The sequence below is a fragment of the Paralichthys olivaceus genome, chromosome 23 (assembly GCF_024713975.1).
Source record: "Paralichthys olivaceus isolate ysfri-2021 chromosome 23, ASM2471397v2, whole genome shotgun sequence".
Lineage (NCBI taxonomy): Eukaryota > Metazoa > Chordata > Actinopteri > Pleuronectiformes > Paralichthyidae > Paralichthys > Paralichthys olivaceus.
Genome location: NC_091115.1, coordinates 13882007 through 13907461, shown reverse-complemented (window position 1 = coordinate 13907461; position 25455 = coordinate 13882007). Strand labels below are relative to the sequence as shown.

Below are 25455 nucleotides of genomic sequence, written 5' to 3'. Positions count from 1 at the left end.
ACACACACACCTTGCCTTTGTTCAAACTGACTATGGACTTTCAGTTGACTGTCGCTGGTCACTGTAATACCAGGCTTACCGGAATCTGATTTCTGATGAGCTTAATGCCGTTTGTTCTTCTCCAGTAAAGAAATCTGCCAGGCCACTGACATCATCATGTGCCCCATCTGTGACCAGTACTGCCCCTACCTGAGACTGTCTGACAGCTGCATCTATGCCAAGGTAATGTCGCAGCAGCGACGGGACAAAGTGTTCCTGACAGCTGTGCTGCTGTCATTGTTCTCATAGGAAAATGTGCTGCGTGCCAACTAAATCTGTCAATGAGACTTTTACTCAAAATGATTAAGCACAACGACAATCTGTCAATCTATAAAGATCAACTATGAACTAGGACTGGGTGATATGGCAAAAAAACAATATCAAAATAAATATATTATCAGTCAATATCAATAATTATCATGATACACGTCTCTACAGAGGCCGCCATGTTTTTTTTACAGTCGTCCAACCTGGACAAACTAAAAATCTTTTTATGACAACTGGAGCTGCCACAGGTTCTTTTTCATGTTTGGAAGGAGAGGGTGACATGAGGGGTGTTCAGCTGCAACATGTAATTTTACCACTAGATTTCACTAAATTCTACACACTGAACCTTTAAACTCTTCTTCAAGGAAAAACAACAGAAGCGTTATATGTCCTCACTTGTGCTTACGCATTACATAAGCAATATATCGATATAAGGGTATGCACATTTTGCAGGATTCACTGGATGTAATTTATATTGAACCTTTGCTAAATTGCTATAGCATCATGTTAAGGACTTTCTTTTTCATTCTCAGGTCACCCATCTTTTCGACAACGGGGCAACTGTTTTCTTTGCTGTATTCATGGCTGTCTGGGGTAAGTTTTACATCTCCAGTATGTTCACAAGCTGTTTTGTGAGAGGGCAGGTAACATTAATCTGGTTTATCTGAGCTTTGAATCTGAGAAAAACACTGAGTAGAGTTGAGAGAGTGAACCAAAGATGTTGAGCCATAAAACCAAAACAAAGCTGTGTTGAGCTGAGGGGAACTGCAGAGTTGGGTGGCGATTCACACATCACGCACACACATTTGACCCATTGTAAATACGAGAGCAGTGTCTGTTTGGGATGGGCAGTTTTCTGGTTGCAGCTTTCTTTCTGAAACTGTAAATGTTACTGCGACAAGTTAACACCCGCTGCAATACACACTCCACAGAGCCCTGATGCCTGCACAAACAGCTGTTCACCTATATATATTCAAGGTTTAGTAAAGCTCGACCCCATACGCACAACCCCAAACTGGAGTATCAGTTGTTTTTGTCATAAACGCCCATTGTAAACGCGCTGTTGTCTACATTGATGAGTCCCAGCCACCACTGCTACAGAGCACTGGTCATCTCTTTATATTCAGTTTATTAATATTGAAAGTATCGCATGTTTAAATCACACAAAATTCAACACTGCACTTCAGTTGGCCCTTAACAATACACATTACCAGTTCTCCAGATATGCATTCCACATACAGACAGATGTTAGACAGCTTTAAAACAGGCCTTTAAATAAAAAAACTACTTTTAAAAACTGACATGTACTCCAACATGTTATGTCATGAAGCTCTAACCTCCAATGTCCACATTTTTCATTTACTTTGTGTAAATGCCAGAGGGGGTGGGAGCCTGTCAGTTCTGAACAAGGTCCCAGGGAATGAAAGGTGCAAACAGAGATCTCCCAGAGGTTTCATATTGTTCATAGATGTCATCGCTTGAAGACACCACAGGCAATGACGCATCAGCAGCGTCACCGTTAAATAGCTTATAGCTGTCTTGTTTGTAAATGTCTGGATAGACCGTGGAGGGGACTGGAGGAAAAGAAAAGAAAAAAAATTAACCTTACATCACTGTGGTTTGGAAAATAATTTACAGCTGTTATCCTTGAACATTCTCTTCTTTATATTGTTTTATGGCACAATTCTGAAACCCTTTATCTTATTTGTTAAAATCCTCTACACTGGCCATTAATACCTAAAGGTGTCTGGGTGGCATCACAGGACTATAACAAACCAAACCAATTGTTTCATTTGGATCAGAAGAAATGATTGGCTGGTGTACGCAAAAGTTGTCTTCTAGCAGTTGTCATTGAATAGATCTCATATCATTTCATCATACATCTGAATACTATGGAAACCTAAGTTGCTTAAGATTAAAACTGGAGACATAAAATACATGATTTGTATTTGCATTGCAATTAAAAGAAACACGTGCAGACAATGTCTTTTATTACTATTTAATTGCTCATGGATCTTTTCTTTCTCATGGACCAGTCAGTTAATACTGATTCCATATGACGTGAGTATGAATCTGTTTTAATGAAGAATATTCCATAAATGAACAAAGATTTTGTGTCTCAAAGGAGCCTCTTAATCTGTGATAATATCTCAAAAACATCTGAACAGCTCCTGTATCAAAACAACATCTGTAACAGCAAACTGAATGCTCACCAATGAGTTTGTCAGCAGTGTCTAAGTGTTTGAGAGCCTCTGCTACTTTGTTGTCGAATCTCCAATATCTCAGCAAGAAGCCCAGAAGTAAACACAGCTGGATGGCAAAGGTCAACATGCCCAGGATGATGATGATATTATTAACTGTTGAGGGGTAAGAGGAGAGAAGGATTTACGAGATGGTTATGTAGCTTGGTGTGTGACACAAACACTGTCAGGACATTTGAATTGAAACTAATAAGAAGTGTAGATCTGTTAAGTGCCAGTGTCTTGGACTCTGTCAAACCTATGAGGGGATTAAATGTGGCAGCAGAACACTTAATATCTACAAATCCAAACATGTTACGATCATGGACAGTAAAGTGATGCAGCTCCCACTCTACTGTATACCTACTAATGAAAGCAGTGCACGCCCTGTTGCATTAGTGTGTGTTAATAATTCAGACACTCAGACATATTCAGACATTGTTCTGGTGCCAGTGGAAACACTATCTGTTTCACACTTATACATGTTTTATAGTGATTTAAAGATAAAGTGGAACTATGTTTCAGTCAAGAGGAGGAAAAACAAAAAGTTTAAAGGCAGCGTTTTGTGTACTATTACATTTTGGAGGTGGTACTTTTAAAATTGTTTTCACATTTTAAAAACAGTAAGCAAAAGAAACTAATCATGAAGAAGCAAACAAGTATTGGTTGGACCATAAATCAAGGGAAGTAATAATTCAGAACAGAATATCACACACATTAAATAATTATGAATGAGTGCCTACTGGCTAAATAAACACACCATCCTTTCCACCACATTCCTTCCGGAGCTGTATAAGTCAAAAGTCCTAAGTCTTTTCTCTTAGAATATGTAAATGTTTAAAATATTAACAAAATGTCCTTTAATGGGTATTACTGGTATAACCAGTTGAATGTATAAAGTGAAGTGGTGTGGTCTATTATTTAAAGCAGTGCATCAAGTGCATACAAACTCACTCTACACCACTCCTCTTGAGGAAAGAGCATTTAATCCTGTCTAGTGTTGTTTTGCCTGAACTAAGGTTCAATGAATGGTATGAAAGTGATGAGGCTGAGGGGACAACCCTGCCTGTAGCCACGTTGAAAAGTTTTAGAGTTAAAGAATCTACCATTTACCTTTATTCTTGCAGTAGGAGAGGACGTTTAAAACTTTTAAAATCTAAAGCTCAATCTTTTTATAGATAAAGTTCAACCCAACAGAGGTGAAACGTCTTTCTTATTAACCTGCTCTGTAATAAACTACTCTCCTTATATGGGCTTATAGAGGCTTTGCCATTTCTATCCTTTTTGCCATGATGGTGGTGCAGTTTTAGACTACTGATTGCTCAATAGCCTTTATCTGTTCTACCCTTTCCTTTCTTGGGGATAAAGTGATTCCCAATATTGAGTTTATGAAACAATTGCAAATGATAGAGTACCAGTTGATGACAGCTCTGATTTTGACTCCCAGCGGGTGACCTCTGGCTGGGTGAGGCTCAGTGTCACGTTCTGGCTCTGCAGGAATCCCATGATTTGGATGTCTCGCTCCCTCAGAGGAGTCCCTGTGCAATCACATAGAATCAGCTTCTATTAATTTATGTGGCCAAAAAAATAAAGTGATGCAACATCAAAATTATCCTAAAAGTTCTTTAGTGAATTGCAATTCGCCGCAGAACCAAAATCACAGGATGAGCAAAAAAATAAAACACACCTTACAATACACATTGACTTAAGTAACGCTCTGTTATCTTAATAACTGATTAAGTGACAAAACGGAATTAAAATGAATGATTATCATCAAAATGTTGAGAGAAAAGGACACATGTGGAGGGTTAGGTCTGTTGTCATGTTTATTCTTGAGAAGAAATGCTAAATGCTAACTTTTAGTTATTATTATTAGTTATCTCCTTGCATCTCGTTCACAAACAAACTTAACACCTCTTTAAACCAGTTCCACAACTTTAAACAGTGCCGGCAGTAAAGTCCTGCAGCCTGTTGAAATGTGTGGCTTGAAAGATTAAACATGAAAATTCAGTTTGCAAAGGATCATTTTGACACGTTACTATTTGTCACTATTCAAAAAAAGAATTGTTAAAACAATGTATCGAGTTTCTCAGGATGATGGTTTAAAATTTGATTAAATAACTAAATGTACAGTTACAATAAAAGATCAGCAGAACAAAACTGTAGAAATGAGCCTATAAATAAAAAAACATGCCAAACTAGAATTAAACTTCAGAATGAGTACACATGATGATCATGAAACAGTGTAAGAGCAGTGTAGAGAACTGGAGTCGTTTTCACAGCTGCACACACACGCAGAGGCTGCTCTGATATCTGCGAAAACTTTAAATTTATTCCAGTTCAACATTTTTATCAAGTTAAAACATAAGAAAACTTGCTTGTGTACTGACCTTACAGTCCTCACTTCTGTATTGGAAGTTGCTGCTGCTGCCGCTGTCCAAACGAATATGTTTCACGTTTAACTGCAGCGGAGAATCAGCTCAAATCCCTTCATTAGGGTTCCTTAGAAGTGTGCACCCCTGCTGGCTCCACATGGGAAACGCCGCCTTCATCGGACACATTCAAATAACATTTTGCTCTACTGCGCGTTCGACAGGGATGGAGAAAATCAACTGAAAGCAAGCGCATGAAATACTGAGGTTCAGAGCAAAGTCCCTGCAGAAGCAGTGCTGAGCAGAGGCAGGTTAAACATGTGCAATAAGTAAGCTATCCACAGGACTTTGTTCAGCGCTACATGCTTTCCAGAACTGTCTGTGTCTGTTTGGTAATAAGAGTGAATTTCATTATGCTCAGTGAACATCAGAACAGAAATTGCCTCAGTTTCAACACAGTCTGATTATCTTGGCACTAAAACCAGCTGGCATCACAAGTTATTACTGATCAGTCAGAACTGAGTCAATAACATGCAGTAACATCTGAGGGCAGATGTCTTCATCTGCCCTCATTGCGTGGTGGGTGTTGAATCCTGACCTTTAAAGTACTTATAGAGTGAAAAACGATTGGTGTCCGATAGTGTTAGTGTTTTTTCTTTAGAGGGTTGCCTGAAGCAGCATCAAGTCTTTAAGTAATGACCCTGCAATTATTTTACAAAGAGAGTATATGCAGGTGTTTTAAACTGAGTTAAACTCGCTATAGAAAGGCGATTGACTCCCTTTCTGTTGCCATTAGACCAGATTGCCTGCCTGGTGCTTCATGCACTGAAAACTGAGGCGCTCTCTCACCTCACTCGTGGGAGTGAATGTTAATTGCAGACAAAAGCCAGATGTTAATGGGTTTTTTGACCAGTGGAAAATATATATTTTGATGACATTTTAAGGTGTTTTGACATTTGACTATTGACAATGAAATTATGAGGGGTGAGAGATTGGGTAAGATATGCAGAGAAGGGCAGCATCAGATAAAAACTACCATAGTTAAATATTAAGCAGCCCAACAATAATATGACCTACTGGGATTTGTCCCAATTTAACCAGAGCTGACCTCACTGGGGCTGGGGCAAATCCTGCTAACGGACCCTCCTACATGACGTGTGTGCCATGTAAACAACTGACATTTCCACACCATCCCTCCTGGCCTTATACTGCACCCCCAAAAATCCCCCCAGCTTTAAAACAGTTTACTCCATCTGTCAGTCTTAGACCTTTGCTCAAGTCAATGAAGTACAAAGAAACGTGTATTATCTTTATAATTGTAAGAATATCAACCTTAATATAAATAAAAGATTCTAGAAAACATAAAAATGCTGCTGTAAATAATAAAATGTTATACTGAGCTTTTTCTCTGCTGCCTGGTGATTTCTCCTGGATGAGATTCTGCATCTCATCCACTGACAAACTTAAGCACAGCACCTAGAATTTAATGATAGTAACAATAATAATAACAATAATATTATAAATTGTGTTAGCTGCCTCAGGCCCATTCAAACTCCTTTTTAACATTTTTAAATACAAAACACTCCGGCTCTGCTGAATACCTGATTTTCTGAGAGATATGAATCCATGTTGGCCAGTATGTCTAGTTAATTAAAATTCAGTATTTCATCAATTGTCAGTGTTTTTACATAGCTCTCTATCCGGCATCAATCCGGAGTTGTGACTAAACCTTAACTGAGACACGAGATAATCAATGTCCTGTCTATGAGGGGCGCCATCACTCCCATATATTATCTGAAGTGGTCCCCAAAGAGGTGGCTGTTGGAAAGTGTGAATTTAATTTCATGCACAATAAGGATATCTTTTCTTAGCTCCACTTTTTAAACATGATTGCCTATTGGCAGTAATCAAACTTAATAAATAGTTATATTTCACTCTCACCTTTGTCACAAAGTCACAGAACAGCCCTGGAAGTGGCTGGAAACAGGACAGAGACCAAGAGACAAAAGAACCAAGTGTGCGAGACATCAACATAATGTTACTGAATTCCAACTTGGAGAGTAAAGAAGAGAAGTTTACCTGATAGCTGCTGCTGACATTAACTCTCAATATGTTTTTTTCAAATGGCATACTCTTTTTTTCCCCACCATAGCTTTTCATGTAAAAAAAAAAGGTGGTGTTAGCAGAGAACAGCCTGTGCACTTCTTCTAAACCAACATGAAAATTTGAATTAGGTGTATTTACCTTTTGAACAACCCTTGGTCTACAACTCATAGGAATGTGAGCCTCAGGTTCACAATGTCACACGCCCCCTCCTGCACCTACACCTTCACGGAACTCAGACAGCGCCCTCTGGAATGACGCAAACTGAAGGAGAACTTTAATCCTGTATGCCTTTCATTTGTTTTGATTTTATGTTCTTCAACTTTACTGTTTTGGTTCACTCTCATTACTATTTGCAAACTGCAGGTCATCATCATTTTCAACAAACTAGCTCCGATAAATCCTCAGAGCAAATGAATAGTCAGAGTGAATGAAGTGACTAAACATTGGACTTCTGTGACATTACATTAAAAGCCACGAGCACATGAAAAGCTAAAAGGTGATAATATATCCATAATACATGTTATGTTCAGTTTTTCTGCTGCCTTATCAGTCAGTCATAGAATATTGAGGAGTACTGTTCAGTTCCTGATGCCGTTTTATTGATGTGTTTCAGCAACAGTCTTTCTAGAGTTCTGGAAAAGACGCAGAGCTGTCCTTGCTTATGACTGGGATCTCATCGACTGGGAGGAAGAGGAGGTGATGTAGTTACGGTCATTTAAAATTTGTTTTTTCTACATCAAGTACAAAGAATGTCATGATAAGCAAAAGACAAAGTTTCAGCCGTTTGTATTTCCACCATGATGTTTTTTTAATGCAAATAACTTGTTGCTCTTTTGAGGCTTTGAGGCTTTTATTTGATTAAAAACACAAACAAAAGGATTTCTGTCTCAAGAACAGTTTTGGCCTTCAGGAATATTTGCTTTCTTCCTTTTTTTACGTGAGTCTGTAGGCGTATATTTTTAAAAAGGTGGGATTGTTGTCGATTACACAGAAAATTTACAATTTCAACACTTTTGAAAACAAAATGAAGGCTTTCAGAACCTCAGGTCTGACTTGGTGGCCAGGGTCATAATGTCACTGGTGACAACATTGCTGGGACTGTTGTCATCAGGCCCTGCCCACTCACCTTTCAGCCAAACCCTGTCCCTCTATTCAGTCCTTTGTTAGAACAATGCCAGAAAAACCCACAGGTACCTGCTGCAAAGTACCACAGAAACAACTAGAATTGCACTCAGTAGAGCACATACTTCCGTCAAGGCCCAACAGTCCACTTAAACTAAAACAAGCCTCATAGCTACACATTGGTGGTAGTTACAGGTTTCTAGCCTTATTTGTTACCATACAGCCACTGATTAAAACCCTACCTCCCTATGAGACGACATTTATTTCACTAGATCTAGACGATTTTTATTTGGATTTAAATGAACTCCCTGTTGTTTGTCTTTCAGGATGAAATACGTCCTCAGTTTGAGGCCAAATACTCCAAGAAGGAGAGGATGAATCCCATTTCTGGAAAACCTGAGCCTTACCAAGCCTTCACCGACAAATACAGTCGTCTTGTTGTCTCAGCATCTGGAATTTTCTTCATGGTGAGGTTCAGTGGTAAATAAATGTCAATAAGCATGTGCGTAACTATCATGTTTGCATTTATTGTGTCTTACAGCCATAAATAATTTAAAAGAAAGTATTGTTACTACATTGTTTTTGTCTTTTGTCTATTTTTGAATATTTTCCATTTATTTGCCTAGAAGCCAGTTTTAAATTCTGTATGAACAAACTAAGAGGGGCTTGCCCCAGGTTGCATACAGTCTAAGTTTTATATATTGCTGTATTTGTTTTAATACCTTTTGCACAACACTCTGATGTCACAGATTCTGGTGGTGATTGCCGCTGTGTTTGGCATCGTCATTTACCGTGTGATCACCGTCAGCACCTTTGCCGCCTTCGGCTGGGCTCTCATCAGGAACAACTCTCAGGTGGCGACCACGGGCACGGCAGTCTGCATCAACTTCTGCATCATCATGCTCCTCAACGTGGTGAGTTTGTGCCGCCCACCGACAGCTGCAGTGCTGAGAGAAAAGGTCAATAAACAATTAATTTAGGAGCTGAGATAATTCTAACACATGACAGCCAAGACCCAGAGACGCAAAAGTACACAACACACGTAACTTGGCTGTGAGCAACAATTAAATTATAACAATTGTATTGTGATGTATTTTTCCCCTAGCTCTATGAAAAAGTAGCTCTTCTTCTCACCAACTTAGGTAAGTTAACTATACTAGCAGATTGAGTATTGTTGAAGCTGAAAGTGAGTTTTGAAAGCAGATTTAACTTACATGACATTGGCTAAATATTTGATGCCGCACATTTTTATCCATATTTACATCTCATTTTATCTGTTCGGGTCACTGTTGCTTGTTTCTCTCTCTGAACCTCCACAGAGCAGCCAAGGACGGAGTCAGAGTGGGAGAACAGCTTTACTCTCAAGATGTTCCTTTTTCAGTTTGTCAACCTCAACAGTTCAACTTTCTACATCGCCTTCTTTTTGGGGAGGTGAGAAAGTCCCATATAGAGAACAAAAGGTGGTACTGCAGGAGTGGACTGATTTTGTTGTTAAGTTTAGTTTAGTCAGTAAAAAGATGAAAAATAAATGACAGGTGATGAAAATCATTAAATAAGAGAAATGACAAATAATATTTCAATGATTTTAAACAAAGGCTAAACTACTATGGCATACCTCCGTCAAGGCCCAACAGTCCTGTTGTGACACCACATTTAAATTCACTAAATAAAGATTTTTATTTGGATCTGCACCAAATTACACTGGTCATAAAAATCAGTCCCCTGAACATGTCTGGCTTTTTCCATCAAGAAGAAATCGAAGCAAATGTTGAAAAAAAAACGTTGCAATGGGAAAGAAAGTGAAAGAAAATTCCTGGATTCACCCCCTGATCTGGTTCTGTACCAATAATCCATTTAATAGGTTCTTTCCTGACCCATACCCATGTTGCGTCCTCTCACCAAGTTTTTTCCATCAAGTAGTTTATGCAAACCAAACAAACCAGCCAACAAACAGACGGGTGAAAACATAACCCCGTAGCCGGAGGTAATAACAGAAAAGAGAGGTTGCTTGAGAGTTTAAGAGGATAATGAATACCTTGGAATAAACGTGTAGTTGTGTACATAGTCTGAATAGAGGCGTTTTGAATATTTACTCATTTTATAGAATACCCTAAGGATGACAGAGTAAATATTAGCTATATCAGCTCACAGAGTTATTGTAATAACTCAATATGAAGGTTTTTTTAGAATAATGTTTTATGGATTCCATGCGTAAGGCCTTTGTTGCATTAAGCATCACATCCATACTGATACATTTACAGCTGGAGGCTGAGGAATGTCTATGCTATGTGTAGCATGTTTTTTTGTGACACTGTTGCTTTTGGTTTCTCAATAAAATAAAATAAAACAATACAATTCAAATTGATATTCTTCCTGCCACCTGACATAGGAGAAACAGACTTTACTCTAATTGTAATTTTTTTCCTCGGTTGGCAGGTTCACAGGGCGGCCTGGCGCATATCTACGCCTCATCAATCGCTGGAAACTGGAAGAAGTGAGTAGTGCATCCCCATGGGAAAATAACAGCAAAGCATTATGGATCCAAGTATTTCTGGTTTAGACATTTAGCTATTACAGTCTGCTCCACCATCAGGCATTCAACTGCCATCAGCAGGAAGTGTTGCTCGCTTATGGGAACATGTGGGGAAAGAACAAACGCTGAAGTGGTCCGAGGGGACAAAGGAGCCTGAGGTGGTGCTTTTAGGTGATGAGCTAATGCGCTCCCACTTGTTCCCCCGGCTACAGAAATGGAAATGGAAAATCTCTGTAAATGTGACATGTGCAGTACAAGTGTAGCCCCAGTCAGCCATTTGTAGCTGTGCAGAGTCATGATTGTGCTTGGAGGGTTTGTGCCTTGAATGAGAATTTGCAAAATAGGCTAAAAGCTCCAGGGAAATGTCTAAAAGGTTCTCTCATTAGAGGACTGTGCTGCTTCTTCAATGTAAATTAGCTTGTTTACAAAAGTGCCCATTAAAGGTACTTGCCTTATATTCAAGAAATCAACAAGTTAGAACTTAGATTTGATGTCAGCTTTGTAAAGCTTGTAAATTACTGGCAAAATAACGTCAAAGTACTACAATCTTTTTTAAGACTATGTACACAATCTGTAGCTAGATGCCATGTTTGACAGCTCGGTGTTCTACTATTCCATTTCCTCCTTCAACAGAGTACACAGCACACTTAACTGTCATTGACATTAGCTTCCCAAAAAGACCTGCGAGCCAAGAGACAAGAGAGAAAGCGAGTGAGGGAGAGCTTTGCCCTGCACATAGGGTAGAAATGATAGGGTAGACATTTGTAAATATTACAACTATCATCAATACATTGCAATACACCTATTTCTAATCTAGTAGTTTGTCCAAAAAGTCACCGGATGTGTCACTAGGCACATTTTTGACAAATGTCAATAAAGGGGTCAGCTAATAGAAAGTCCATCCATCCATCCATTATGTGTACTGCTTATCCTTTGAGGGTCACAGGGGGAGATAGGAACCAGGCTCACATTGGACAGGTCGCCAGTGTATCACAGAACCATCCACACAGTCGCACTCACGTCAATTTAGAGTTTCCAGTAAACCTAACCCAGATAAAAAACCCATGCAGACACGGGGAGAACATGCAAATTCCGCACAGCGAGACCCCACATTCCAATCTCGAACTGTCTTGTTGTGAGGCGACAATGCTAACCACAGGACCACTGTGCCGCCCATAACAGAAAATTATGGTGCCAGTTTATTGTGAAAAAATAATGGCCAATGAAGAAACTGGGCCGGCCAAACAATGTTGTAACTTCAGTCCTTTACACAGCTTAATAACTTGTGAACACAATCACTCACAGACATTTTGGGATGCAGTGCTGGACTGTGGACTGACACAAATATAAAAGATATTAAAAGTAGGGACTGTGATCATTTAAAATGTGTATATGTAGAGGTATGTATAGTGTGTGTGTACTGTAAAATAACTGTGGCTAATGTCTCTACTCTGCAACAGTTTTTGAATTTATGTAGAACTCATCCCTGCTGGAGCTTTAGTCAAAACACAACTCATGTGTTGCTTGAAATCATTTTGAACACACACTTAATCAAGGTCTGTGTGGTTCTGAATTAACTGATATGTGTGGTTTCCGGTGTCGATCCCACATCCTTCTCTCTATCCTCGTCTCTGCAGTGTCACCCCAGTGGTTGTCTCATTGACCTGTGTATGCAGATGGGGATCATCATGGTGCTAAAACAGACCTGGAACAACTTTATGGAGCTTGGCTACCCGTGAGTTCCAAGGTTTTGCCTTTTTAATCTTCATTGCAACCAAATACATTTTCAGCCAGATGTGGAATCACTGTACTGTGGTCTTGATTGCAGAATAATGAGTAATACTGTAATGTCTCCATGCGGGATCATTGGTTTCTGCCATTTCCTGCTGCATGTTTCCACTGGTGTTGTTTGTCTAGGCTGATCCAGAACTGGTGGACACGGCGGCGGCTGAGGAGAGAGCACGGACCGAACGCCAAGGCCAGCTTCCCACAGTGGGAGAGGGATTACAACCTGCAGCCAATGAATGCCTACGGACTCTTCGATGAATACCTAGAGATGAGTAAGTAGCAGCTAAAGCGCAGAACACACTTTTTAGTTCCAAAAATGTTTTTGACCCATGTTCGAACCACAGCCTTTAGTAATTGGTTTATGTTTATAAGAGTATCCCAAATGTACTCAGCAATTTAATCTTCTGCAACAGAATTTTTGAACATTTTCATTTGGTGGCCAAGCAGCTTCAGTCTGTGTTATGTAATTGTGACAGTGATCTGCTGTGAAGTATATCTAGGGAAATTTTGTCTGTTAGTGTGTAAATATATATTAACATTTCATCTTATTCAATACTTTTAAGTAAGCTTTGAAAAAGTAAGTAAATGATGGTATAATGCAAAGTATACACAGGCACACACCCACAGTCAATTTATAGTCTCCAATTACCCTAACCAATCTGCATGTCTTTGGACTGTGGGAGGAACATAAGCTAACTACAGGATTCCTAAATCCTTTTTTACATCTTTATCTTTCAGTTTTGCAGTTCGGCTTCACCACCATCTTTGTGGCAGCGTTCCCTCTGGCGCCTCTCTTAGCCCTGCTCAACAACATCATTGAGATTCGTTTAGACGCCTACAAGTTTGTCACACAGTGGCGCCGACCTCTGCCATCACAAGCCAAAGACATTGGTGGGTAAATAATATATGGTACATTTATCTCTATCCTATCAATTTGGTGTGAAAGTGAATGTGTGTATTTGTGGCAGGGATCTGGTATGGCATCCTGGAAGGCATCGGCATCCTGTCTGTCATCACCAATGCCTTCGTCATCGCCGTTACCTCAGACTTCATCCCACGTCTTGTTTACGCCTACAAGTATGGACCTTGTGCTGGTCAGGGACGAGCAGGGGAGGGGTGAGTGAGAATCAAACAAGGCATTCCTTTAATTTAGTTATGTTGTGTGTTTGTTTGTTTTTGTGAAATAAACCTAAACATGTTTTAAGACACAGGAAGCGCTGGATAAACTCATTTCTCGTGTTATCCTCAGATGTATGATGGGTTACGTCAACGCCAGTCTCTCAGTGTTCCGGGTGTCTGACTTTGAGAGGAGATCGCAGTATGGGACAAATGGCTCTGAGCTTTTTGGAGAGGCTGTGAAGTACTGCAGGTAGGTTACCGTGAGGTTTCTGTGGCCGAGCTTCGAGCACAGTTTCCAAAAACAGAAACATCTGTTGGAAATGGAAACATGTTCATTTTTAACTGGATTTGGCTGCAGGCATTTGTGCAACTCCAAAACGGATGACATGACCTATTTTATGTTGTTCATCCATCACTTCACTGATGATCCTGATAAAATCAACACTATGTAACTTTTACTGAGCAACAGCGCCCTCTGCAGCCATATGTGGTTATTAATTCTGTTGGGCTCCATGTCTGAGGGATTAAGTGGTTTTCATATAGAGAACAAACAAATCCGGAGCTTTGACTGTGCAGTCCAACTTACTGAACTGAAGCACCAATGAACAGCGGATTTACCCATGATCCTCGGCTTCCTGAACCAGGAAAGCTGCTGCTGTAGATAAACCACGTAGCTAGGTACAAGCTAAAAACATGTTTTGCATACTAAATTTATTTTGAGGTGTAATATGACAATTACTAATAATTTCTTTCTTTCATCTATACATATATTGTCATCAGCCTGAGCTGAACACCGGTAGTTTTTACTTTTGTTTAATTTGTTGACTTTTGTGTCAGTGGTTGAATCACTAACATGAGTGGATATCATCATGTCATGAACTTTGACCTCCACGTTGTGACCCTCCAGGTATCGTGACTACAGGGAGCCTCCAGACTCTGCCGAGCCCTACTCGTACACTCTGCAGTTCTGGCACGTCCTGGCAGCTCGACTTGCGTTCATTATTGTTTTTGAGGTCAGTCTGTGATTCATGACTCCAGACAGCAAGCTGAGCTCAGAACTGGAATCTGTTATATTGTTTTTATCAATGATAGATTTAACCTGATAGCTCAAACTGGCTCTCTTGGATTTATATTTGAAAAGGGCTTGAAACAGGACTAACTGCAGGATTCAATTTAGCCTTTGTGTTGGAAGGTTAACCATACAATTCATGTCTGTCTGTTTGAGGAGACACTTCATTTAGACTGTTAGTGAACATCAATCAGCACTACTAGCCAGACAAGTAAAGCTGCACTCATCTTTTTTTGGTTTCCAACCATTGATAGAATTACTGTGTGTGATGTAAAAGGTGTTGATCATAAAAAAAAACTCTAGATTTTTATTGGGATCTTCACCAAATTCCGCAAATATCAGTCGTCTTTGCATGCTTGACTTTTTTCATCAAGATCCCTGAATTATTCTCTTAGAAATCAACAATTAAATGAAATAAAAATCCTGGATCTGTCCCCTGATTAGGATCTGCACCACACTTTTATGGATTCCATCACCCATTTATCGAAATCTTGCTTACAAACAAAAGTACAAACCAACAAACAAACAGACAGGCGAAAACAAAACCTCCACCAAAGTCCAACTGTGCAATAATGCAAAAATAATGCAACATATCTGCATTATTTCTTTAGATATTAACTAAAATGTTGAAAAACTTAGTCAGATGAATCCCCAAATTTGGTTGTTATGGCTCACAGCTTTACTGTGTAGGTTCACCTGCACTGCTCTCAGCCTGACGTCGTTCGGTGTCTGCTATATAAACTTTGTAGAGGTAATCTGTTAAGAAAGGTTTAGCCATTTCAATCTACTTCAGTTTTATAGACCTTATATTTTATTTTGGACATATGTTTGTGAATTGGACGTTTCCCTTTTATAGAATTTACAGTAATTAAGTTACCATTATTCATCTGTCTCTATCTCACGGTGGGCGACACAGTCCTAGAGTTAGTTTTTTCCCCAAAATATCGCTTTAAGAATGTGGTCCAGAATATTCTGAGTATTCCCTCTGTTTTGGGAGTGTTCCTCTGACATTTGTGATAACTGTTTACAGCACATGGTCTTTGCCATCAAGACCCTGATCGCCTACCTGATCCCAGATCTTCCCAAGGACCTGCGGGACCGTATGCGCAGGGAGAAATATTTGATCCAGGAGATGATGTATGAGGCCGAGCTGGAGAGACTGCAGAAGGAGAAGAACGAGAAGAAGAGGAAAGTTAGGGCTCACCACAAGGAATGGCCCTGAACGCACCACACTGGTACAACCACACATTCTTAAATATTGTTTTCATTTATTGGGCCTCATTCACCAGCTGAATTTAAGAAGATATTGCAAAAAATCTGATATTAACCAATGTTTTCTTATCTGGGGTTTGCTCTAAGGAATAGTGTTAACTTGTATATTTAAACATTCAGGTCCTTAAACTCTTGACAGTAATAATAAAACATTATTTTTTAATGGCCAAAGTCAAAGTACATCAAAGGAAAGATAAAATGTCAGGAATAATTGACAAGACTATAGAAAATGAGACCCAAGAAGTAGAAAACATTCAAATGAATTTCAAAGTTCACTTGTTTAGACTCACCGTAACGTTTCTCTTATTTCCAGGTCATCAGCTGGTGTTTGATTTTCAATGCACAGTGAAGGAAAGTGATGAGTGCTGGGTTTCCTGCATGATACTAGACCCTTGCACTCTCAGCCTGCTCCTGCCACGTCAGACCAGCAACTCCAAGTGGACAGTTGACGAACTGCACCCAGCAGGGTCACAGCGATCCTGGAGCGCCTGAGTCTGCACCATGAGAGATGTTCTCTTGAACATTTGGCAACAGGTTTTGCTAAAAAAAATAAAGAAAATAAAGTTTTTATGCGGATGGTTTTCGACCACTTTGGACTGTCAACAGCGTATGTCTTCAGATCCTGAATGTAGGTTTTAAGCAAGGCTCAGCTTTTACCGATTTCTTCTTTCAGATGTGAGAAAATCACTCTGCGGAGCTTACTGAATGACAAACCCTGTTTACATTGCTCCTTGTTTAAGGAGTTCACATTTTGCTTTATTGTAAATAAAGATAATTAAATGAATGTCAGACCCTCTGCTCTGCTATAGTGTAGTGCAATAAAATTAAAATAATTTAAGAGTTATTCTACTCAAGCTGCGGCTGTGTCCACAGTTTGCTTACATTGCAAATGTATTTGAATTTAGATTGATAATTGCAGTAATAAACATTATTTATTGTAAAGAAATTGACTTTGAATTGTTTGTGTGTGTGTGTTTGTTATATATAGTTTTACTCAAACAGTCACATAAACTTTTGTTTTCAGTACTTTCCTCTTCTGTAATAAATTAATTTGTGGTGTAAGATTCATATGATAAAGTTAAAAATGTTGATGGTTTTACATCCAACAACTTAATCGTGACACTCCTATCATTGAAACTCCACTAAAAACAAGAAAAGCTTTCTTAAGTTTTCACAAAAATTAAAGCCAGATAAAAAATAAAGTTTTGCTCTAATGCTATTGAGATAAAAGCAGCAGTCTCTACACTAAAACACCACCACCTCCCTGAACCAGAAAACCAAATCCTGATTTATTTTCATGATTTATTCTTTCACATAACTGTTCGGTTATAATTACTACCTATTTCTAAATGGCGATTGATAACCTGCACCACTCTGCCTGGCGTAAGATAAAGAGGGAAGAGAAAATGTTGAAGCCTTTATTTCCTTTTTATTTTGTTGAACTAAATGTGGTCTAACTAATCAGCTTACCTCTATTTATGACTTTTTCACTGCTGAATATAAACACACACACACACAAAGAAAATGTATCTGTTCGACCACCAGGGAGAGACAGAGAGCTGAGTTGCACTGAAGAAGCAGATGTCTTCATCTACTTGTCATTGTAACATTATTATTTAGGGCAGGTCAAACCTAAAACAACACAAACAGGAAGGTTTAAGCCCTTTTGAGATCAGTAAATTCAGAAAAATGGCTTTCATTAGACTCCCTTTCTGATGCTACTGCTATGATGTGATATTGTTGAATTGAAATGTGACAGTCTGCGTGTCCTCTAACATTCACACGTCGTTGCCTCAACACAGAGTGGAGGTTTTATACACACTTTGTGGACCATGAAGCTGGTCTCACTGGCTAAGCAGCTTGTTATCCGTCTCAGTGCACAAGTGGGTTTTTACAATCGTCCTTACTGACCTGTGATTTATGATGAAACATAACTCTGCCTTCAAGACACTTTAATGAGCTTGCTCACTGGAAATCTGGAAAATCGATCAAACTATATTTCACATTTGAGTGAATATATAATTAATGTACATTTACATGACCTTCTTCGCCTCACAGACCTTTTTTGCTGTGGATAAAGCATCTGCACCGACATCACTCACAATAGTATTTCATTGTGTTAAACATCCTCCAGAAGTTTTTTATCACCCAAACACATCTATTTATCTGAGGCCTATAACTGAGTGGTAATTTTGAACATGTAAATAATCAAAGGTTGAGTGTAGAGGCTTGTCCTTCAGCGTGGATTACTCTGGGGATGTGGCCTCCATACAAACTCCATTTTGATTATTAAAAGCAGGGGGCAGAGCAGACAAATGGTGTTTTGTTTCCTATTAAGGCGACTCTTCTCCTCTCTAAGAGGATTATCCCTGACACACGCCCAAGAGTTACATAAGGCAGTCAGAGGATAATATCTGACGTTTTCTCATGTATCCCCGCATTTTGGAAGCAGGGCACTCTTTGTAATAAGTGTAGTTCAACATATGTGTGGTAGAGCAGTGAGCATGCAGAGAAAAAGAAAGAGGGTTGGTGAGGACAGAACTCTCACTGCATTGTGGTTTTGTTTTTTGGACTGTTGAAGAGTAGAAACAACACAAGTGATAAAATCTAAATTGTAAAGCAATCAAATTTAGTGGAAATGGACGAGTGGGATTACTGTTGGTGCTTCTGTCAGAGGATTGGATCAAAACATGGCTGCAGTCCAAAGTGAGACACGGCCGTAAAAATCTAAATTCAAGCTCCAACCCAGGATCTCAGGGCTGTGATAACAGCAGAGTGAAACACCCAGTAGTATTAAGAAGCAGGCAGGTTTTATTATAACTGATTACTGAATTATTACTGAAGTCCCAGAGCTCTCACCATTTGTCTGTCTTTTTTCTTTACACATCCTCTGACAACTGGGCTCTATTTCCATTGTCAGGTAGTTTCTCCATCATTTACCATTTCCTCTACCTGGGTAAAGCTTCTTTGAGCTACCAGAGCAAAGAAAAGCACAATCATCTGCTTTGGTTGTGCACTGGCAGACGCACTTCCTGTGTGCCATAAATCACGCCTTCATTTTTCCAGCAAAATCACATGCCTGGTGGCAGAAAGAATTAGTGAAACAACACTCACAGGGAACCAGTGTAAACACAGATGGTGGATTATTTCGTTAGTCATTACACTGTGCAATCAAGCAGATAACCTGCCTGTTGCCACTTAAAACAAACTAGACTCATCAGTATCTTTTCCCATCTCTGTGACACTGCACGTTGCTGTTTGGGCATCTTCACCATGATGCCATATTGCAGTCTGACAAATTGAATTCTGATTTGCTCTTTTCACATTTGGGTATTTCATTTTTTGGCGAAGATATCTGCATTTGTTTGTTTGTTCATTTGTTTGTTTGTTAGCAGGATTATGCAAAAACAGTTCAACAGATTATCCCAAAACTTGGTGGAAGAATGCATTATGGGTCAGGAATTAACCCATAAACTTTTGGTGCAGATCCAGATCAGTGGGCAGATCCAGGAATTGTTTTCCCCGCTTTGTTAAACATAGTGTGAGAGGACATTTTTCAACATTTTCAGTGTTTTCTCAGTCATGTGTAGGCAGCATCCTCATCCAGGATAATTTGGCTTAATTTTGGAAAGTGTGAGGAAGTCATATATACAGTCTATGGGTGACGGGCATCAGCTTAAGAGTCACATATTCCTATCAGGAGTGGACAAACAGCAAAACTGAGCTGAAGCAGAGTGAAACTCAGACTGAAACATAACCCACGAATTAGCCAAAAAGAATTATGAAAATTTCATTGAGTCTTATTTTGATGAGCTGGTTTTATTACCACTGCAGTATCCTGTGACATTTTATTCATATTTGTGTATTTGGCCTGTGTTACATGATCAACTTACAGAAGCAGCTACCCAACAAAGAGGCCTTTAGTGCATTTATGTGCCAACCTGAACACTGCACCTCTCAGTTCTACAAGCTGCTGGTCCAACCAACCAACCATTATCATCACCATAAATGTTTATGTGCCATGCACGACTGAACTCGACAGGCACTCAATCCTGGGATCTCTATTCCCTCTAGTGTTTATAATAAGAAGCAATCATCTACAGGGAAACAAATTAATTCATAATATCCTGTGGCTCTGTGTGACTTTCTGATGAGTGCTGCCATAGACATTGCATTAATAACAATTTTATTTCACTTTGGGCAGTTTTCACATTCAATATTCAAATGAAAAAATATTCAAACTCTGCCGGCAACATGGAGGAGGGTTCCTGCAGGCACATTGATTGATTGTTTGTGGCACCCCCGTTAATTGTTATTGGTTGGTGCACTGGGCTTTACATTTGCAAGAGTGTGAGTGTTAGTATGGACCGTAAAGTACTTAGTAAGTACAAGTAAATTCACTCTTTATCTACTCACCACAAAGGTGATGGAGGGGTGGGTGAAGTGTTTGAGAGAGACTGGGAACACTTGTGCACCATCAGGTATCAGCTCTGACTAGTTCACATTAAAAACAATAACAGTGTAAAAAGAGTTGATTATTAATGATAGCAGCAACAATTCATATAATAATGAATTACTAATTACTTAGTATTGTTGTTAATAATAATAACAATAATAGTTGTTCAGCATGAACATCCTCAGCCCCCAACGTGTGAAGTGGTCCACTCCAGCTCCAAAGCAAACGTACATAGTGTACTTCCCTCTTGTCAAATCCTTCCTCTTATAGAATATTTGCATCCCTGGGAGGCTAATACACAACAGACAGAAAGCCATGCGTCCAACACATGCTTCCTGCCCCTGGTAACCTGCACGGCGTACAGACGGATCACCAAACACGCCTTCTTTAAATGTCATGGCTCCAGCTGCTTTGTTCAGTACTATAGATAACGAGTGCTGCTCGTAAGCTGCATGGCAGACTGTTTGCACACACAGACATTAGACAGCGAGACCCTGATGTCACATCCTGGAACATCCCAGCAAACAGCAGGAAAACAAAGAAAAACATGAAAATAAAACACTCCTGCTGTTTCCTGGCTGCAGTTGCCAGGGCAACACAGCTGACAAGTCCATCTCTGTTTTCCTCTTTCTCCTGGTGTTTCTCTATCTGTCTGTCTGTCTCATTACAGTTTCTCCTTTCTTTTTTCTTCAGGCTGTTTCTTCTTGTTTACTGATCCACTTTACTCACAGTCAATCACTTGCTGCAGTCACTGTTTGTCAAGCTAAGACTGTTTATTTTTCTCAAAGAAATCGGTTCACATGCCCCTGGTGTTTGTTTTGATTCGTCTGTCTTGGAGTTAAAATTATCAAAAAGAACAAATTGAAAAGTTTATTTATTTTCCTGCAGTGGCAGCAGCTCCTCTCCAGGGATGCGCATTTTTTGTTCAGACTGACAGTGTTAGTAATTTTATGAGTGTAATATGTGTGAGAGCATTAAAAATCCTTTTCTATATCGCTTCATTTTCAGCAGCAACACAGGCAGTAAACCATAATGGGCTTCATTTGTTCTGTGCATTAAAATGCAAAGAAATGGAAAATTGAAAAGCAGCAAATGTACGCTGCAACCTCAGATTACTGTGAAGTGCAGAGGAATGGGACGTGCATCTAAAATCACAGCTTCTTTTATATTGATTTGCATTTCTTATTTTTCTTTGCAAGGTGCTTTTTTGTTCTTGTTACTTCACGTTTTCTTAACGCTTTATAGTTTTTCTGAGTTTGCTCTTTGCGGTAAATCACAACTGGTTTCGGTGACACATTTAAACATGGGGAGGGGTGCCCTGATTAAAATGGTATTGATACAGCAAGAGACACAATTTTGACTTGGTGATTGCACAATAGAAATTTGCCAGTACTAAACAGTATCAGACAGGAGACAGATGGGAAACAGATTGCACACAATGGCTGGTTTATACCAGGAAATTGCTAATATAAGAAGGCCTAAGGAGCTGTAACCCTAAATTATCACGTTTATCGGGTCTTTCTGATATAAAGGGTGAAAACAATACATATAGATCCATTAGATTAGATCAGCGCCTTTTCAATCTAAGTGATCGTTCCTGTATTTGCGATGTCACGCACAAGACACTTTATGATATTCGCCATTTAGAAGTCAATGTGCCCCGTTTCTGTGTCAACGTGGAATTTAGTTATTAAAGTCACAATGACAAGTTAGCAGCTGCGACATGACCAGATTCACATTTGGCTGTCAACACAATGCTCCCCCCGGTCCTCTGTTAGATGGAAATTCCACCTCTTTCACTTTCCTTTGACTTTGAGTGCCATCGAGGAAAAGTGTCCTGTCACAATCAGTTGCAAATCCTTAACTGAACAAAAGCATGCATTTAGAGAATGCTGATATGTAAGTAAAGCAAAAAATTAAAGTGACATTTGTGTTTTTTTATTTCAATTCTGATATTATCAATACTACATGCCAAAACAAAATGTGGTCCTTTTGTCTAGAAGCAGGGGTAAATAGTAATTTTAGCAGTTTGACTCAATTTAATTAAGGACAACCTAGCGACTGCCCTTTGCCAATTCTGGTACAACAACATTAAAAGGAAGTAAACGTGGTCTCCATAGACCACTGCTTTTACCCACAGTCTTCCTCTGACTCAGAATAATTCAAAAATGAAATGGATAAAATGGTCTGCTCAGATGGACTGTGCAGTCTGCAACACCACACGCAATGACATTCCATGTGCTTCAAAATGCTCAGCAAATTTTGGAAAAATACAAGAGGACATGTTTTAGCCTCCACGAATTGAGGCTAGGATGCAACTGCAAACCTTGGCAATGCATCAACTTGAGTGAAAAAATTCTGCCTATCTCAAGACTATGAGACACGAGGAGAAATGAGAGAAATGAGAAACTGCAGGGGAACGATAGGAAGAACAGTATGAGCCTGTTTCTCGATAGCTTACGACTAATGTCTGTATAATCAGTGCATGTTTGAGATGATTAAACAGACATCATGTACGAATGCTCCTGAAGTACAATTTCAACAAATGTCATAAAACTAAATGTTGCTTTGTTCTCAGTCTGAGTACATCTGTAGGATATACTGCATATATTGTTTGAGTGTAGTCAGGTAATTTTATGTCTAAAGACACTTGCGGCTTAAACACAATTTCTATAAACATGTTGAACCCAAGGACACTTCAGAATAAAGACTGGACTCAAGGATTGAACCACCAACAAAATTGGGGCACCCTCAATCTTTGACTCACATCCTAACCTTAAACTGTCCTTCACCGTCATCCACAACTTCAAACTTGTCCTCACTTAGAATTGAAAGTGAAAATTATCTCACACACACGTTGCCTGAGTACAAACAAGGACAGATGATGAAGGTCAAATAACATGTTGAAGATACGAGTAGCAGCTCACATGAGGGTGACCTTAAATCCTTTTTGAAATATTGGATCAAACAAAAAGGGCAAAGCTGTCATCGCCTGCCTGAGAGACAAAGGAAATTACTCTGAAGATAAGACGCTCCTATCACCTTCCCTCTCGTAGAATCTGGGTCAGCTTCAGTTGCAGTATCTGTGGCATATTTCTCACATCTGCCCCTCCAGTACCAAGGCTTTACATCACCTACTGTGTCACCGCAGGGAAGGAGGAGGGGGCTGGATGCTGCACTTTACACCTGGCTGTCTTAGAGTGGCTGTAATTGTCTGCTGAATGGAAATATGTTAGGGCTGCTGTGGCTTTTACACGAAGTTCAATCTAAAAAATTTCACTGAGAGCAGAGCTGGAACCACAATAGACCACTTAAAACACTCTGTCAATTACTTTGTTTCGAGTCGAATAAGCCTAAAAGTCAACTACCAGAAGTGGCGATGCTAGGGGACGTAGCCACACAAACGCACATCCCGCGCCTCCCCTTGGGCGAGAGTGTGTGCGGTGTTCCGTGTTCATGTACCCTCATGCACACTCCTCCAAGGATCCTATCAGTGGACACATAGGCTATAAACACGGTGTAAATGAGGCTGTTTTGAGTCGAATATAAATGTCGGGGCTTGCGGACACTTGGATGACACCACACAAGCAGTGTGGAGGCATGTTGAGTTGTTTTTCTGTCATTTTAACACGTCTGAAGAAGAGGTCACTTTGGCTGAAACGCTGTTTACCCCTGAGACTCCTGAAGCGTCTTGTGGACTCAAACACGTCACCCACTCCTCCATCTGCATAGTGGTGAGTAGATAATGGGTGAGTTTTCATTTTTCGGTGAACTATCCCTTTATGTCAAACATTATAACTGATGTAACTAAAGAGATACAGCCGAGTCACTGCATTCACAGAGTCCACAGCAGCTGACTGACAGGATGTACCTCCACAGCAGTGAGCACTTAACATCTAAACAGAACATGCACTCTTTTTAACTCTTAAGAAAAATCACAGTAAATAGCAAATAAGAAAATATAAGATTCTGAAATTGTGTGTGTAGGCCGGTATGGGACGCGTCATTGATGCTACACAACTTAATTTTCAGATTTGAGTTTTGATTTTATCTTTCGTATGAATAAAATATCATCATAGTTACTATCACAGTACATTCCTGACATGCACTGATCTACTGATCTACCACTGATGTTTAATTATTATTTTGAATGAGTAAAGTTTGTGATCACTCACATTGTCAACACCTTCAATTTGAGGCTTTACATACACTCTAATAACTCATAGTGGAGTATATATACACATAAACACGTATATAAAAAGCACACACATACACTTGTTTTCCTGTCTATACAGCAGCTATTCAGTGACCAGTGTTCCAATTAAGCATCAGCATCCAGAAAGCTCCTTGACCCAGTTTCTTGATGGCTGAGACCAAGGGAGCTATTTTGGGAAAAGAGGAAACAGCCTCTGGTCTGCCCGATCAACTATCCACACTGCTTTACCTCAGATGCTCATGATAACCCACTATCAACTCAAGTTAAAAAATCAGAGTACTTTTTATTGTTCAGGTTTGTGATGTTCAAATTTAATTATTAATGAGTCTGTAATCTTTTCCTAAATTGAAGACTTTTAGTTTTTTATTGAAATGTAAAACTTGAATCTAAAAAAAATCATTTTTTTTAATGGATTATTAACGTCATTCTGTATTATTTTCCTTTTCTTACCTACAATGTAAATTACATTCCTGTTACAGCAGTACAAGAAACAGGAACGAAGCACATAGAGAGCTACTCAAGATCATCAATACAACACCCAAAAGAAAAAAAGTAAATGACAAACAATACATAGTCTGTAAATTGTAATTGAAAGTAAGGTTAATCTTTTGAAAAATGTTCCTCCGTCACATTAACAAACTTTCAATCTTTAAATATAAGCTACTTTAAATGTGGTAGAAATAAATCAAAACAAGAATTACCACATAATATATATTTCTGTCTTATTCCAGAACAAAATGTGTCGGTTTCCAAACATCTCCACAGTTTGAATGGGAATGAAAGTTGCATTCAAAGCTTTAATATGTCAGAAAGCTGACACAAAAGCCCCCTTATAAAAACCCCAAACTGAGAGGTT

General features: G+C 39.3%; 1 protein-coding gene across 2 annotated transcripts in view; it reads left to right on the top strand.

Annotated features, from left to right (window-relative positions):
- Nucleotides 1–16873, top strand: part of LOC109637566 (anoctamin-4) — a 40053-nt gene extending 23180 nt beyond the window's left edge. For both annotated transcript variants that reach the window (XM_020100024.2, XM_020100022.2), the window contains 16 exons: nucleotides 126–222; nucleotides 840–900; nucleotides 7638–7720; nucleotides 8473–8613; nucleotides 8896–9060; nucleotides 9252–9288; nucleotides 9466–9577; nucleotides 10583–10640; nucleotides 12317–12414; nucleotides 12597–12739; nucleotides 13206–13358; nucleotides 13436–13583; nucleotides 13717–13836; nucleotides 14494–14599; nucleotides 15686–15890; nucleotides 16241–16873. In XM_020100024.2, the coding sequence (XP_019955583.1) occupies nucleotides 126–222; nucleotides 840–900; nucleotides 7638–7720; nucleotides 8473–8613; nucleotides 8896–9060; nucleotides 9252–9288; nucleotides 9466–9577; nucleotides 10583–10640; nucleotides 12317–12414; nucleotides 12597–12739; nucleotides 13206–13358; nucleotides 13436–13583; nucleotides 13717–13836; nucleotides 14494–14599; nucleotides 15686–15877 (1714 nt within the window). In that variant the 3' untranslated portion in view covers nucleotides 15878–15890; nucleotides 16241–16873. The remainder of the gene's footprint in view (nucleotides 1–125; nucleotides 223–839; nucleotides 901–7637; nucleotides 7721–8472; nucleotides 8614–8895; nucleotides 9061–9251; nucleotides 9289–9465; nucleotides 9578–10582; nucleotides 10641–12316; nucleotides 12415–12596; nucleotides 12740–13205; nucleotides 13359–13435; nucleotides 13584–13716; nucleotides 13837–14493; nucleotides 14600–15685; nucleotides 15891–16240) is intronic.
- The last annotated feature ends 8582 nt before the right edge of the window (nucleotides 16874–25455 follow it).